This window comes from Buceros rhinoceros, unplaced genomic scaffold (assembly GCF_000710305.1).
Source record: "Buceros rhinoceros silvestris isolate BGI_N320 unplaced genomic scaffold, ASM71030v1 scaffold1295, whole genome shotgun sequence".
NCBI classification, from domain to species: Eukaryota; Metazoa; Chordata; class Aves; order Bucerotiformes; family Bucerotidae; genus Buceros; species Buceros rhinoceros.
Window position 1 is genome coordinate 31,227 of NW_010413255.1, and position 17,258 is coordinate 48,484.

The following is a 17,258-nucleotide window of genomic DNA, read 5'->3' on the forward strand; positions in this document are numbered from 1 at the left end:
AGGAATTAGCTGTTCAGAATACATCCTCACTAGTTTGCACTGCATGTCAGGGTGAAAGCATTTTTATTCTAAAAGCCATTAGTAAAGATTTCTTGTTTAGAAAGGCAAGGAATAATTTGGGGGACCCTCTGCTTATATCGATCAGATAAATGCAGTTAAAATGCACAAATGAAGCTTCCTGAATTTATGAAACTTTAAAGGAATTATTGATTGATTTTATGGGCCAAGCGGCCTCGTTGTCCTCTGCTGTATGTTCAGCAAGATACTATAAACCCCCTGTTGCTGCACCCGGTTGCCTCTGTAATCAAGGAAGGCTACAGCTGAGCTCCAGCACAGAGCACAGGGTTAACCTTGACTAGCTATTGCCATTGTTCTGCTTTCTCCAACTGGTTTTAAAATCTAAAATTACATGTTTTGAGGGAAGACAAGAAATGTTTTGGTTTTCTATCTATTGCCATGGATGGGGAGAGGGGGCAGAGAAAATGCACAAAATTACCACAGCTGTACAGCTCGTGCCTGTTGAATTGTTATCATAAACATTTCAGGGTGCTTTCCTTTTGGTCATAATCTTTCTGCTTGTGCATGCTGTGCATGTCTGACCAGGGAGAAAGAATGAATTCCAAACCAAATCTCGGCATGTCTCAGCAGGGAAAAAATGAAAAGGAAAGGAAAAACACAGAGAGAGAAAGATTATCAACCAAGAATACTTAATGACACTTCAGAACAATGTGCAAAGGTCTTTCATGATACCTGTTCATTGTCTAGAAGAGAGTCATTGGATATATAATGTGTTGCAGTAACTAATCATATATCCTACAGTGAGGAGTACTCGTTCTCTCTGGCTACTATGTTTATCAGAATAAACCCCTCTTGAATCTGACATGTTCTGCAATACAGTTCAGATCTGTGAATCAGTTACAGGAATCTACGCTGGGTACTGAAATGCTCCGTTACTCTCATCTCTTAAGCAGAAAGACATTTCTCATTTCTAACCGCCGGTAGTAGCGCCTGATCTCCGGTGTCAGTTTGCATTGTCCATCATAAGCACAGCTGCTCATCACGCCATCCTGAACAAGGCAAGAAAAATGCAGATTACTTGACAGGATCCACAAAGAGAGGATAGAGGTGTAATTTCATTGACCTCTGAGCTGGTCTGATTTACATTAGCTGAAGTAATGTCCCTATTATTTTCTGTCACCTCAGGCCAGTAAACTGAACACTGTGTGTCACATTGTGAAATGCTATGAAAATATGCATCCCAGCTTTCCCCAGAAAAATCCTTTGCATGTGACTTACAGTGAATATTCTACTCTATTTTAAAATGCCATTTTTTCTTGAGGACCTTTTACATTGAGCTGAGGATGGTACCTTTCTTTCAAGGGAAACAGGAATCCTGTAGAAAATGGTAGAACTGCAGAAACTGTGTCTTTTTTTCATAGAAGAAGAAAAATGATGTGTAGGTTTTATTATTACGAATTATAGCTCAGTTATTTGTCTCACCTCTCTGACAGATAAACTAGTGCTCAGCAGGAGCAAGTGCTGTAAATAATCAGTTTGCTATTTATACACTGAAATGGGAAACACATTTATGAGTAACAATAATAATTAGAAAACATTTATTAAAAGCTGCTGGGTTGGTGCCTCTGGAGCAAGCAGCTGTAAGAGAGCAAAAACAATCAGTGCAACTTCACAGGGACTGTGAATGGCTTCCATGAGCTTAAATTGTCAATAATAAAGATGTAACAGCTTCTAAGCAAATTAAAGTCTTGATGATGTTCCCATTTAAGTGAATTAGGCTTTCGACTAATTTTAATAAAAGTTGCCCTAAATGTTTAGGGCACTGATCTGAATACACGGAACAAAATTATTTTATACACGAGGAGTGTGTTATAACTCCCCTATTAGAAAGGCTGAAATAAATGGGGGGTTTTTCCCCTTACTTTGATTTTTTTGTAGGCTTTTCCTCACTGGTATCCTGAACACTGACCCTGGTACTGACCTCATCTCCCAGCCCCTTTTCTTGTTTAGTCCTTTACAGAGGAGAAGTCATTTCACTGGGGATTTCAACTTTGCGTGCTGTGCAAAGAACCCCTAGAACTTCCTTCCTCGCGTGGTTTATTAGCAAGGCTAATTTATTAATGAGGCTGCATACTCACTGCCTGGCTTTTTTTTCTATGTTGTTGCAGCAGGGTTGTTATACAACACTGATCTGTTGTGGGAGAAAATAATTCACATACAGAAGCTGCCTTTCAGAGCAGGTTAGGGGGTTCACGTATTCGGTGTTTGCGTGGCTCTGTTCCCTTTTCTGTATCCAACTTTTGCAGGGACTGGAATGAGGGGGCTCATGGCAGGGAAACAAAGTTACTTGTTATATTTTTCTCTCCAAGGTCTAGGTGAAAGGCAGGGAGAAGAAGAGAACAACCCAGGTCTCAGAGCTGGTCTGAGAGCACTGCACAGCTCTTGCTCGGTTGTAACAGTAACACTGACTTTCTGCTCTACAGTGTCACCAGCATGCGTGAAACTAATGCCAGATTGTTGAAGCTGGAAAAAGCAGAAGGTGCTAGGAGAGATGGCATAAATATCCTGAAAGGGGATGAGAGGATTTTATTGATGGGAGAGGTGTTATGGAGGTACTTGATTGTCACTATAGGTAAGAAGAGGGCATTGCTCTGAGGACTAACTAGGTCATAAACTCGTCCTGTTTGCGTTTAAAGCCATGGCCTTTTCAAATCAGTGAGTGTTTTTCATGAAGGCCTCACTTGTGGCATCTGGTTTAGTTCTTGTAAGATATCTGTGATAATGGGCAAGATTGAGGCTGGACTTAGTCTTCCTAGCCATTATCATGTTATGATACTGCAGAGAATGATTACTCTAGTAAGTTCAGTACTGTTTCATATTGAAATTAATGATACTTTGCCAGTGTGTAAGGACAAGAAACTGATCACTTCACCTAAAGATCATACTTGCGAGCAGCCACAAATGATAACAATTCATCATCATCATCATCATCATGGCTTGGCTTCGCGAACCTCGCGAGGGCACCCAAGCTCTTTCCCCGTGACAAGGGAGTGCCCATGAAAGAGAATGATAACAATTACTAATGTATAAAATATCATACTTTAGGATTAGCTGAATTAAACTCATTCCTTGCTGTCAGTGTTTTCCTTCCTGCAAGTGCATTGCATACATTGTAGAATTTATTTGGTCAAATGTCTAAAATGATCATGTTAGAAACATGGTTTTGTGAAACTTGGCCATATTTTATCAAAATACGTCTGTTTCCATCAAGGAAAATTCCCCTGTCGTAAACAGTTCCTGTTAAACATAGGTACAATAGTGTCCACAAAGCAGTATTAACCCACACATAAAGCAGTATTGAATTTTATACACTTTATGCTTATTTAGATTCTGGAATGGAGACTTTGTTGAAAAAGGACAGGAAAAAATTGTTCAATGGATTGATTTTTAGTAAGGTTCATAGAAGAACTATGGGCTTATGTCAACCAAATTTGACAAAGGAGTGGAGCCCTCACAAATACTACAAGCTTTTGAAAATCATTGGCTGGAAGGGGTGAAACGGCAGTAGGAATTCAGTTTTCTGTTGTCTTTGGTATGCTGGAGCACCAGTTAGTGTTTAGATGGTGATGAACTACTCCTTACCTTATGAGGAAACGTGAGATAAAGAGGTGAGGGGAGGAAATGAAAATACTCTGTGAGGGAAGTGAGTTTATAGATGGCATAAATAAATGATCTCTAATTACTATGATGAGGAAAGAGGTAGGATTCAGAGCAGATCAACTTCAGTTTCTGTGGGTGAGGGAACAACTTCCTTTCAAACAGCAGGTTGGTCTAGGTATTTGAAATAGTAGGACTAGCTCTCAGAGCAGGATTAACAAGTTTGTTACAATCACATGACAAGTTGCATTGTTTTAAGTAGGACTAAGTGAAGTGACAGAATATGTGCAGTAGAGAGAAAAAGCAGATTGGTCTAGGAGTATCTGGATAACCTGCAAACCCACAGATGTTAGTGCCTAGGAAGAGATTGAATGGTGAAAATAGGAAAGAGGAAGAGTAGGACTGGGTGGACAATGAAACTGTAACTGGCACTGGTGTCTCAGCATTGTGTCCCTGGAGTGATGAATGAGATCAAAATGTTTGATGGCTGAGTAACCAAATAGCATGAAGTATGCTTCTCTGTCAGTTTGAGCATGACAGGCAAAACTCCAGGGTGATTCAGTGCCTAAGTCATGATCCTGCTGTCAGTCTTGTTGTTGGAGGAATACCCCCACTGCCCCCATATGTGAAGCTGGAGGTGACCAACCTCTTAAGCTTGGAGTTCCAAAATAAATCAGTCTACATATCTTCTTCTAACTCCCTTTGTAGGTATATGGAAAACGAATAGGGGGAGGAGGGGGGAATTTGGCTATTTCCCTACCACACGATGCTGGCTCACGTTGCTGTAATTGTTTTATTTTAAAGTAGTTTTTATGTGTAGTGTAAACACTATAAAATAGAGCACTGGATTGCTCCTTTCCTTGCAACAATGTTACAGAAGTTGTATCATACACTCCAGTTACTATCAGTTGTTTTATATTAATAGAATAATAAGCAAGCCATCTTCTGTCTGAGAAAGTGAAGAAATCATAGTACCTGGAAAAGGAAATAACTCTCAGAATCATTCTCCTCTGCACTGGGTTTGCAGGGCAAGGTTTTGATAGTGGGGGGACTCCAGGGGGGACTCCTGTGAGAGGCTGCTAGAGGTTTCCCCTGTGTCCAATAAAACCAAGGCCAGATAGCGCCAAGACAGACCCACCACTGGCCGAGGCCGAGCCCACCAGTGGTGGTGGTAGCACCTCAGTGATAACACGTTTAAGAAGAGGGAAAAAGTTGCTGTGCAGCAGCAACTGCAGCTGGAGAAAGGAGTGAGAACATGTGAGAGAAACAACTCTGCAGATAACAAAGTCGATGAAGAAGGAGGGAGATGAGGTGGACCAGGCACCGGAGCAGAAATTCCTCTGCAGCCCATGGTGAAGACCATGGTGAGACAGGCTGGCGCCTTGCAGCCCATGAAAGGTACCAGCGGAGCAGATATCCACCTGCAGCCCATGGAGGACCCGATGTTGGAGCAGGTGGTTCTATCTGAAAGGGGCTGTGATCCCAAGGGAAGCCCTCATAATACAGTCACAGATCTCTGTGCTGTTTTGTGCCGGTGCTTTAGAGTTTGTCAGTAAAGCTGGTCACCTGTTAAGTACCAAATATGAAACTGTGCACATCATATATTGTCTGCTTTCAAATTGAGACCAGTCCTTTATTTCATTTTTAATTAATACAAAAATATAGCAGAATACTTAGCAGATAGTGACCATCTCTTCTGTTATGCTTTTTAAACAGCCAAGACTTTTTTTTTTAAATAAGGAAGAGAAGTGCAGAAATTTTTACACTCTCGATCAAGAAAATGTCATTTTTGATTTTTTTGCTTCAACTGTTCACTCCTGAAAGAGAGAGAAATCTCATTTGATGAGAATAATTTGAAGTGTTAACAATCCCACTGCATCACTTCTCCTTTGAAATAAGTAGTACAATATCCTTTTAATTATTACATGCACTGTGGCTTAAAAAGAGACAAATGACAAAGAAAAATCTGCATGATAAAAGGCTCCTAAACTTGCAGCATCCCTTGATCAAGACTTATTCTGAAGCATTTACTGCAAATTCTTTCCTTGCCTGCTTCTAAACTGCCTCAAAACCCTGTTCCACCAATGGCGTTCAACCCCTCCTGTCAGAGCCACCTCCCTGCTGTCACAGCATCATGGTTAAATGCAGCCCTGCTGGTGTGTGCCAAGTGAGGGGAAAAAAACTGGAGCAAAACCAGTCTCAAGTAGGCGCAAAGTTAGTCTGGAACACCATTCTGCTGCTCTGCCTTGATTTCCTTTCAGTACAGTATATAGCGTTTATTACTCAGCACCACTGCAGTTAAGAGAGGTTTTCTAGTGAAAAGTAAGTGTTTAGGAATGTCTCTTTGAACGTAAGTCCAAGTCTCCCATTCCAGTTACTTGTTCAGCCCCTGTTAAGAGTTGTGGAGGACTCCTGTGTTTGGTGCAGATACCAAGGCGCAGGCTCCTCAGTTTGTGGAATTTAATGTATGCTCTCAGGTACATCTCAGGTTTTTGCTGGGACTGTTCTGTCTTCATTTTTACTCTTTGTCTATAAATGCTATTTAAAGGCTGTTACTTTTTTTTTCCCCGCAACAGTATCAAGGACAAAAACAAAGATGACCTAATTCCCCCAGTAATGAAGGAAACTGTATCCTACCTAAAAAGAAAAGGTGAGTTTTGTGTCAAAAGGACATCTATCTTTCAGAACAAGGACAATATATGAATATATATATATATAAAAATAAATATACAATGCTTAGTACTTGATTCAGCAAAGTTGACAGCTGCACAGGGTGTGTTTAAATCCTGTAAGCTCCAGTGGTAATTGGGCACTGCCTCGAGAGCTTTGATGGATAGGGAATGCTTGTCATCAGACTGTTGTCTCACTATGAGGAGAAAAAAAAAAAAGGCAAAGCTTTTTGCCCTTAGGACTAGATTAGGGAATAGCAAATGAGAGAAGATGTCTTGAAATACATGTCACCAACCCATAGCATATTGCTGGTTTTAAGTAGAACTACCGGTAAAAGTCAGTGTGAAGTTCTGTATTTGTAGGACCAGTGGCCATAAAAACTCATTGAAAAAACCACGTTTTGTGGAGGTAAGCTTGAAGTCCTCCTTTCACAAACTATTTTTACTGGCATTTACAGATCCTTTGACTGCAGTTCATATCTATAGTTACATTTTACAGAGATACAGATGACAAAGACCTGTATTTAAAATGGGAGCATCCAAATCTGAGTTCCCTGTATTGTTTTTGTGTACAGAGCAAAGAGAAGATAGACTTTGCTGCCGATGCCACCATTCTCCCCAGTGCGTGCCTGGCCAATATAAAGAACCAAATGTCAGGTGCCATCTGTAGGTTAAGTGCACAGGGACAAAGGCACATGCAGGTAGACAGTCGGAGATAAGGCTGCAGTCTTGAAATTGCTTTTCCCAGTGTACTGTGATTTTACATTTTGATTCCTGATTTTAAGGCAATCACAGCCACATTTCCATAGCCCTTTGTGCTCCCAGGCCTTGGAGTCTCACAAATGTTTGCTAAGTCTTACAGTATCAAATCTATAGCCTAGGTACATTTATCTTGCAGGTGACAGGACAGAAACAGCATGTGAATGTCACAACATGACACAGTGTTAGAACTGGGAATGATTCCTAAGATCCCAGAAAGAAGAGTGTGAATTTTTAATAGGTGTGTCAAGCGAAGAACATAAAAATCTGTGTGTTACAGTTATTAAAAAAAATCACAGTTGTTTAATGTGCCGTTAAGTTTGGTTAATGCTCATTTCGACTATCGCCACTAGAGTTTGGTCAGAATTTGAGTGTGTTTATATCCTAAGTGAGAAATTTCAAACTTTTTTAAACCTTATGCTGAATAGGCTTCACATTTGTAAAGACAAAGGGGGCAGGGCAAGAAAAAGGTTTCTTGATTCTCAAGAGAAAACCTGGCTTCATTTGAATCGGTGCAAGATCATTCTGATTTAAATGAGGGCAGACTAGTCACTTCATGTCTTGCCCTCATTGCTAGGCTAGGCTCCTTAACATTATAGCTTCCCCTAGGGTAAATAAGAACATTAAATAACTGCCCATTTTATTTTGGTGGGGTTTCACACCTCAAGTGAGGCTGATTTGTGATATGCGTAAGACAGTAAGAGTGATATCCACTGCAGTGGATACCTGCTTACAGTTTACAAGCCGTGGGGCATAGCATCGCTAAGGGTGCTCGTGTACAGAAGGGCTAGCTACTTGCCTCTTGAAATTGCTAATTTATTTTCAAAATACCTGCAGCAGTCAAGGCCAAGTACTGAAGTGGGGCCAGTTCTGCTATTAAAGGTATCTACTGATCTGCAGTAGAGTAAGAGTTCCTAATAAACTTTATTGAAGACCTCTCGGTCCAAATTCAGGATTTCCACTCAGGCCTGCAAAACTGTTTGTATGTGCGGTTTTCAGACTGGTGCTAATGATGAGAACTTTGCAGGTGTAGCTTGTATAAAATATTATGTTTGGATCCAGTGAAATAATTTGCTACCAAGAGTGTTGAAGGCAAGTGACTTGCAGCTTGAGACAACCCCTGTAATTATAAGTCCAAGTGGATAGTTCGAGCTCGGGTAGTGTATCGGTGCGTACCCCATCTGCAGATGAAAACCAGACTTTTTTGTTTGAAATTCTTACGAAACGAGCATCCTTACATATATTTAGCTTATCTTAATAGGCAAATACCTCTTCCTCACTAATCACAGGAGTCAAGAGAGCTAAAATGAGGATGAACGTGCACTAACATCATTACTTCTCACAGCTGTTATTAATTAGAAATTGAGTGAAAATTGAGTCACTGAAATGTTACTTGATTTAAACTTCTGGCTGTGCTTGGGGGGAGGGCTTTGCATATCTGGCACTTTCTTGGACCTATTTTAAAGATTTTAAAGAAATAGGAGATTTATGACCATCATTATATTGCGTTGATGACCAGTAACTAGTAATTCTTGCACTGAACTGCCACAAAACCTCCTCTGTGTCTTGCTTTTGTTCTTTCTGAGTGTTTTGTCTCATCACTATTGCACCAGTCCCATACTCTTCCTTCTCAACAATTGCTAATTCCAGATACCCAGTTTCTGAAGCAGCAACACCAACTGCCTGCAAGGAAAAAATAGCAAGTTTTAGCTCTCGTGGTTGTGATAAAAGAAAGTTTTTTTTCTGCAACTTTGTCATTGCAGAATTTCTCCTAGATGAAATGTTTGTTATTCCGAAGGCAGCAATCATCCTTGGGTTTTCTCCAAAATTCATCTTTTTTTGACTAAAAATTCATCTGTTCAGTGCAATATCAGCACAGTTTGCAAAGGATAGTCTCCGAGGAAATGTGATGATACTTCTGAACAAAGCCCTTGTCCTACTTTATGCACCAGTGCAAGTCGGTGGCATGATAGCGTAGGCCACTGATACATAGTCCAACCCATGCGTTTGCTAGCTGGACTATCCCGTTTTCCCCCCAGGTCTCTGTCCTCCTGTGCTCCCAGGAAGGAAGGGCATGGGTTCCGTCAGTGTTGATATTTTCCAGCCAAGCCCAAGTTTGCTCAGAGCTGTCATATTCTCTGTCATAAGGAGATCTCCACAAACCAGATTTCTAAGGAGAGATAGCTTGTCAGGTAGAGTGTTTTCTGACATTCTCAGCCAGCTGATTCTTGAAAGCCAAGTACCTGCCATGCCAAGGCTGTTAAGCAGTAGGTGATAGACGTGCATTTTTTTGCACTTGATTATAAGTGTGCAGGTATCTGTTGTACCTGCTGTCTGCTATGATTTTAACTCTTTCTCTAAATCTGGAATATCTCAATTCTGCCATCAGCTCCTGCAAGTGTCGATTGCCGTGCTGACAGCCCTGAGAGGCTGACTGGCAGTGTTCTTTGCACTCCAGACGTGGCCGTGAGCACAGTGAAAGCTTCAGTTCATCTTCCGGAAGTGACAAAAATTCACTGTCATTACCCTGTTCCATTTGATTTTGGCGTAGTTTCCAGTCTCTCAGAATTAGCAGGGAGTGGGTTTTGATTTTCACCTTAGGTGCAGTATTTCCATTCTTTCTTCCCATTGCTACATTTTCACATCTGTGTACCTGAAATCAGTTTCTCAAACTGTGACCTCAATCACAAAAGCTTCTGCAAAATCATGCTTCATCTACAGGGTTAAGATTTCTTCGAATATCAGAGACCCTCTGACATCGGTTAAGCCCATTCTGTACTGCTCAGGCTCTTATTTCTTGAAGAGATCTGATGCACGAGCTGCAGTAGTGTGCTACCAGGCTAAGGAAGTTCTTGTCTCAAAGTTCTCCCAGCCTTTTTCATCTTAGTGACTCAAATCCTTTTGACAGATTGCTTCATGACACATTTTTGCTCCTTGACGTTTAAATTTTCTGCCTCAGTTTCAGACCACATTGTTTGCAGAAGGGTTCTTCTCGGTGTGGAGGCATCCTCATCTGTACAAAGGAGCCAAAACTCCCCTTCTTGTACTGAGTTACTGAGTGGGCTCTGACAGCAGCAAGCATGTCCTCATCCCAACAGCCGAATTAATGTTTTGACAGCGAGTGTGGGTTTCTTCCTCATATATTTATCCAACTGCGTATTTAGATAGCTATTTCTGAGCAAGATGACTCTCACTGGATCCAGTTAGTAAGTCACCTGGTACTTTTAACAGAAACAAAAGAATCTACTGTAAGCAGAGATTCTTCTACGTCTGTGTGTATTATATAAGTGAATTATATACATATTTGTATTATATATGGGATCTGTTATGGCTGATGCTTCAGGCAGTATGACACTAAACACAGTAAACTAAGTTTTGTAAATTCTATAATAATTTTCAGTTTTCTTCAATAATGAAAGAGGAAATAGCCATTTCATCACTTTCATTCTAGCTCCACTTTAGAGTGATAAATGATTTGAAAATTTTCCATATGGAATTTTAAAAATGTTTAATTTGAAATATGTAGGACTATTATTCTTAATGTAATTTATGTTTTAGAAAGTATCCTCAAAGGTATAAGCTACATGTTTGTCTGTGTTTTAAACAATTTAAAACCAAAGCTAACCTGCTGGCATTTTTAGTAAGATTTCCAAAATTTTATAGTATTTGCATTCTCAGGAATAGCCAAATAAGGAAACAGCTACATTAGAAGTTTGCAGAGAGAACTTATTACTAAAGGAACCATGTGAGATCAGCAGCAGCTCAGAAGTGATGGAATAATAAACTCACAGTGAGGGAATCGTGCTACACAATTATAAAGCAGAAAAGATAACTGGCCCCTATAGGAACATTATCTCGCAGTAGCCCCTATTGCCAAGTCTTTCTCTCTTACCTCATCTCTTTTGTTGACTGGAAGTGCTTTCCAGCAAAAAGTTTTTGTTTGATGTTGTCTCGTGGTACCACAAGAGAGTCCTGGGCGATGACTAAGATTTCTAAATGAAATGGTAATAACTATGCTATAGAAGTTAATGATAAAGTAATAAATGTCCTATGGTGCGATTATAGTGGCAACTAAAGCTGTACTTTATCTTTGCAGTAGCAGAAACAGTGGTAAACAGGGATTAATCTTTCTTCCTCATCCTGTCCGTGAACGATACCAAATCTCGCTGATGGAGAAAGCTTTGGTTGTTTTTTAATGTGAATGAATACATCCTGGTGGTGATAGTCAAAACGGGTAGAGATGGATGGGTTTGCAATCTGAATGCGTTTGGATTGCTGCAGCTTAGTGGGTTTGCCTCCTGGCCTCTGCTTCTTGTGATCAAACAAATATCTTTTAATAATGCAACACTGGGAAAACTTGACATTGGCCATTTAAACATTTCTGAGTTCTCGGCTCTTTTGTTTCTGTGTGAATGTTTTTACCTAGTGTTCATGGGTATGAGAAAAATCCCAAGTGCCATCAAATAAAAATGAGCATTGTAATAAGCAGTTTATGATTTTGTGCTCTGGCATTGTAAATAAATTATTTTCAGAGATGCTAAGTGTAAACTGAGAATATTCATTCATGAATCTATGAATGAATAGAGACTATGCCACTCAAAACTGCAAGAACATAAGTACACTTTGGTTTCTGGTGAGGATGCACAGTTGCCCATCTTTCCTGCTGCTGCTGAGCTTTTCAGTAGGGCTGAACTGTCCTTTCTCTTCCCCTCTGCCCTTGATCTGCTGTGCACCTTCTTGCAATGCAAATCATCTTTACAAACTGCAGACATCACGGTCAGTTGTTCTGTATTCATTGCACAGAGAACAAGGGGAAGAAAAGCTGTGCAATCTCCTCCTCAAACCTGGACTGTATTCTAGCTTTAAAAAAAAAATCTCTGATTTGTCTTAAGCATAAAAATTCACAATTGCCACCACACTGGGCATTTAAGATGTTACATTGAAGATGGGCAATTAAAATATGCTGTAAACTCATCAGTCCTCATACTAGAAATAAATTAGTTCTAGTTTTTAAAAAGGAATCTTACTAGAAATAGGTAACCTGCAAGAAGATGTCTAAATAACTTATAAGAATGAAAATCGTTTCCAAATCAGGATGGACACTTCCTGAGACTTGGCAGGACTCCAGTCAAAAGAAACATTTCCAAACTCAATTTGGGACGCAAGGAATTCAGATGCTTACTCTTTGCTATTTCTCTTCTGAAAGCAGACAAATTAACAAAGGTTTTTGATGCCAGCAACCCTCAAATCAAGGATGATTGAAAGAAAAAGAATGTAATTTTCTCATCTCTCTTTCTCTGACAAATTTGCAACAATTTGACAGCATGTGTTGCTTCAATTTATCTTTATCAGTTTTGATTTTCTGTGCCTTTCCTGTGGGACAACTGATTGGGGGGTAGAAAGGGGTTAAGTGTGGTTAGGAACTATTTATTAATTTGGAGTGTGACGTAGTTTTGTCATTGCACTGTGAAATTTTGTCTGCTGTGGTAAAAGCCATCTTATTTCAGTGTGGAGTGAAGTGCCTGCCTGTTTTCATTTATGATTACTGACATTTAAATAACTACTCAGTTAACTTCTCCACTTCAGAGTCACTTTTCATTGACTACAGATGGCCCTTTCACTAGTCACATCCCAATGTTTTTTCTGTATAGCACTTAATATTTAAAATAATATTTCATTCTCTTTGGTCTGGAGAGTTTAGTGCAGGATAGCAAAAGCCCACTGATCTCTAGGTCGATCTATCTGGGGTTTTTTTGGTGAGGGGCAAGGAACGGTTTGTGCTGAGTTATCTCAACAGAGGCTCTGCAGTGTTGATAGATTATGTGAGTGATGTGCAGTTGCACGTTTATCAGGACTAGAAAGTGCAGGCTGGCTGCTCGTGTCAGTCATCCCCTAGCAATGTTCTGGCAATCATTGCTGCTCTGGGGTTGGTTGCTCTGTGGTCTTTGTTACCCATGCTATTAATGGCAAAATAGTTAGATAGTATTTCTCTTTAAAAGGACAGCTGACATGACTCATGCTGTAAACAGGATTTGACTGAAGAATACTACCAACAGAAATTAAATAGGCTACGTCAAAGTTTTTTTTTTTAAAGGGCAAAAATGAATACTTTGAGCAGCAGTGACCAGGATTGTCTTCAGACTATTTTATTTCCTTGTCCTGAAACTGTGATGGCCCTGGCATGTCTGCAAAAAGAGGCAAAGCAATTAATCTTATTTTAGTGTGGGCATCATGTGTTACCTTAATTATGGTGGTTCTATGAACTGTTGTTTTTTTCCCCTAGTGTCAGAAAAGGAAGAGACAGGTTTGCAGAAAGCATTTACTGACTGTCTATAAGGATGTGTATTTATCCATCACAGTGAAATAAGCAATAAGAGGCTTCAGGTTCCTTTTACTCCTTCCCATCCTTTGATATAAGATCCCAGTTGGGGAGATATAATAGTGCCATTCAGCTTTTGTGACATGGGAAACACCATTTTTCAAATTATGTTTTGAGGTATCATTCCCATGCCCTGCTTAAACACAGAAAGCACTGAGGGCAATTTATAGACTTAAAGTCTTCTAAAAAAAAGTATCCTTCTCAGTTTGTATGCATCACAGAAATCAGAAAAATATATTGCAAAAGGGCTGTTTTGCCACCCAGATTCATTGTTTCCCCAGCAATAGTGTAATTGCTGTTGACTCATATTTCTGTTTATCCGTAGGCCAAAGTTATGACCCATGCTTTATTTAAAAATTGCTATAATAATAATACAATAAAATAATATGATATTTTATGGACTGAGCATCTTTTATACAAAAAAAGATGTGGCTGTCTTACTTTAGAAGGAGAATATAGCTTTTTCCTTTTTCCTAAGAGTTGCACCAACCTACCTGTAATTAGCATCATGTCATTTGATGTAAGAAGGACTGGAGAGATCTGCTTCGGTAGTTGGCTTGTTGCCACATGTGATCAAACAAATTGCTGTATATTGATTCAGCTGACCTGGTAAATGAATTCTGAAAGAAGCACAGGTATAGCCCATATCTCAGATTTCTGCAGATGAGAATAAAAGTTGTTTCTCCGCCTCCAGAAAACATCCAGCAAGAGCTAAGTGTTATGTGCTATTACAGTACCATCAATGGGACTCAGGGCCAGACAAGTACAGCTGCTGTCTGTGCTACAGATTAATGTCTTTAATTAGGCTCTTGAAAGCTTAGCCAATAAAGGCATAAACACGTTAAAAATTGATATTTATTACATTGTAGTTTTTGCAGTGAGATTCACATCAGACTAAGCGTTAACTATTAAACCAATTCCTGCAAACCAAATTGCAAGAGGTTTTAATGTCCATTTTCTAAAAGACTTGTTTCTACAGAAAACTGTCCACTGACAGCCAGTGTAAAATTCTACAGATTCTGAAGAAATTATTGTATTTCTTGTTTGCTGAGGGTAGTGCTTGGAGGAGCCTGTTCACACCTGCCATTTCCAAACCCATGTCTTTAGAGAGGTTGCACTGTAAATCTAATGGAACTGGTTTACTACAGTGATGCCGTTTGCCAACTTTATTCTACTGAAACATGACTTGGTTGGGAATAAAGCAGGTGGTTAAATAGGTCATAATTACTGTCCGTTTAGTTCCTTTAGTAAATACATACATCCTTATATATTGTAGTTTGAGATTACCATACTCCTTCCAGAACTCAGAGCACAGGATGAAGTTTTAATATTCAACCTGAAATTTTAACAAGCAAAGGCATAAATACTTAGAAAGTAACTAGGAGCTGTTATTCAGCTAAACTCCAGCTAAGCCTCTAAATCCAGTCAGCGGAACACTTTCAAGTAGAGCTTGGGGTTCTTTGCAAAAGTCTCTGAAGCATGAAGTCTGTGAAAATTCCCTTCAATAGTATATTATCAAGTATTTCAGTATACTGCTCTAAATTCTTATAAACAATACCAAATACTGTTCTGTAAGGAATGGGTTTTTTAAGGAATTTTGTATTCATTTACAATTTTTTTTTTATTTTTCATGTATGAAATATGTATGCAACCTGGGTGAATTTACAGGAATGGCTGAGTATCTTTCATTAACATATAACTCAAAATTTTTCTAGAACACCGTAAAGATTCTTGATCATGCAGATAGATGCGTATGTACTTTCCTTGAAATACACAAAGAGTTATTTCAGTCTGGCTACTTACCTGCTGAAAGATAAGCATGAGAACGTAAAGAAGTAAATCTGTTCTTCCTCACTCGTATAAAGACACGTACAGCAGTCCCTCCAAGTCAGTGGGTGGTTTGCCACACTTCTGAAAACATCAGCAATTATATGTTTTGTCAAACCAGCACAGGCTAATGTTTTAGCTTACTCTGCTTCCAGTAGGAACCTCCAATCTCCATGTGAGCCAAATTGCATTACCTGCTGAGTAGAAGGAACAGCACAAACTGGAGAGAGGGAAATGAAGATTTTGCCAAATTCAAAAACAAGAAGTACCATGAATCTTGAGGAAAGTAAAACGTTTTGTCCCTTTCCTGTTTTGCATAATTCAGATAAATGACTTACCTTGAAAGCTGCGGTCCAAATTAGATCCTTGTTTGGATGCATTTTATTGACATTTTTCCTCTGTAGCTGAAGTCGGATTTCAGTTAGTCCACAACATAGAAGTGAATTAGATAGATACCCTTCAGGATATTTGTGATAAATATCTCAGAAGTGCCTCAAGACTAGGATCAGGTATTTCAAAATACCACGGTCAGGCAAGGTGTTAAGTCCCACTGACTTAGAGAGGTGGAAGGAGCAATGGTCTGCTTCAAAACTACCTGTAAGGTGGGGAGGTGGCCCGTACCCCTCCAATGGTAAGAAGTCGGTTTCTCTATCCAAAGATCCTGTGAAACATTCTCCAGTCTAATGGATCTTGTCTCACCCACTGACAGAAAAGGGAGGATAGAGAATCTTTGCAAATGTTCTCTTAAACTTATTAAAGGTTTAAGGCCTTTAAAAGGAGAAGAGCAGGTTTACAGGTGTGGTTTGGGGCTTAGTTTGCAGTTATGCTCAGCAAGAGTGGGTACATAAGCAGCCAGGTGAATCTAAATCTCCTGCTTCTATGTCATTAGGTGCAATTGAAAGCTACTTTTAAAGAAAAACTGTAGTTGACAAGGCACTCTCAAACACTTAAGAAAAGGTGGTAGTATTTCTATGAGACACATTAAAGAGAGTGCTGTAGGAAATGTTGCAACATTATTTGATTCTACATTCTGTTCTCGAGGACTTTATTTCCAAAACAAGATTGTATCAAGTGGGTTCGTTCCCTATTCTTCTGCCTCTGTTCTCTTTTCAACTGAACCTGTAGAGAAAAACAAGAGAGTGAGAGTTTTTACAGATGAGACCTCATTAACTGTTTTTTCAGGACTACAAGTAGAGGGCCTCTTCAGAAGGTCAGCCAACATCCAGACCATCAAAGATGTTCAGAAACTCTACAATCAGGGTAAGCTGTCATGATACCATTGCCAGCAATAGTGTGAGGGCTTTGTTGGTGAAGCAAAAACGCTAGCTTTCTTATGAGTAGTTAATCATAAAACCATTTGTAACATAAAGCAATAAGAGCACCAGTATAGAAACCAGAAAGATAGCCACAGGCACTTAATGCTCACTGAACAGCAAGTCATGAGTTGATGTCAGACCAGAGGTTACTTAATCTGTAGCAGCTAATGAACAATAACAAGTCAAAAATGGTCTATATTTTCATAAACCTTTGTATTGCATCTTTGTGCTTTACTGTAGTTACAAAGTACGGTGTTTCTGTGTCATTTTGCCTCTGTTTTTTTACATGGTTATGGCAAAGAAATACAATTTTACCAAATAATTTATGAAATGTAGTGCAGTAATTTTGAAAGTCACTGACTTCCCCATGAAGTCATTGTATGAAATGCCTTCACAGGGAGAATCTCTAATAGCAAGATAAATAAAACTCCATGAAAAATACAAAAATGAAATACCAGGAGTTAGCAGCAGCAGAAAGCCAAGAGGTTTTCTGTTCAAAATGGAATGTGAAACAGTTTTTAAGTAGTAGTTTAAGGAAAAAGTAAAATATATGATTTAAAACTGTTTTTTTTTCTTTCTTCTTCTCCTTTTAGGCAAGTCTGTGAATTTTGATGATTATCATGATATCCATAT

At 39.3% G+C, this 17,258-nt stretch overlaps 1 protein-coding gene across 1 annotated transcript in view; it reads left to right on the plus strand.

The window, feature by feature from the left end:
• ARHGAP8 (Rho GTPase activating protein 8) overlaps positions 1–17,258 on the plus strand; it is a 46,588-nt gene that overhangs the window by 20,384 nt on the left and 8,946 nt on the right. The window contains exons 8-10 of the mRNA XM_010136649.1: positions 6,252–6,325; positions 16,492–16,569; positions 17,219–17,256. Of these exons, the coding sequence (XP_010134951.1) occupies positions 6,252–6,325; positions 16,492–16,569; positions 17,219–17,256 (190 nt within the window). The remainder of the gene's footprint in view (positions 1–6,251; positions 6,326–16,491; positions 16,570–17,218; positions 17,257–17,258) is intronic.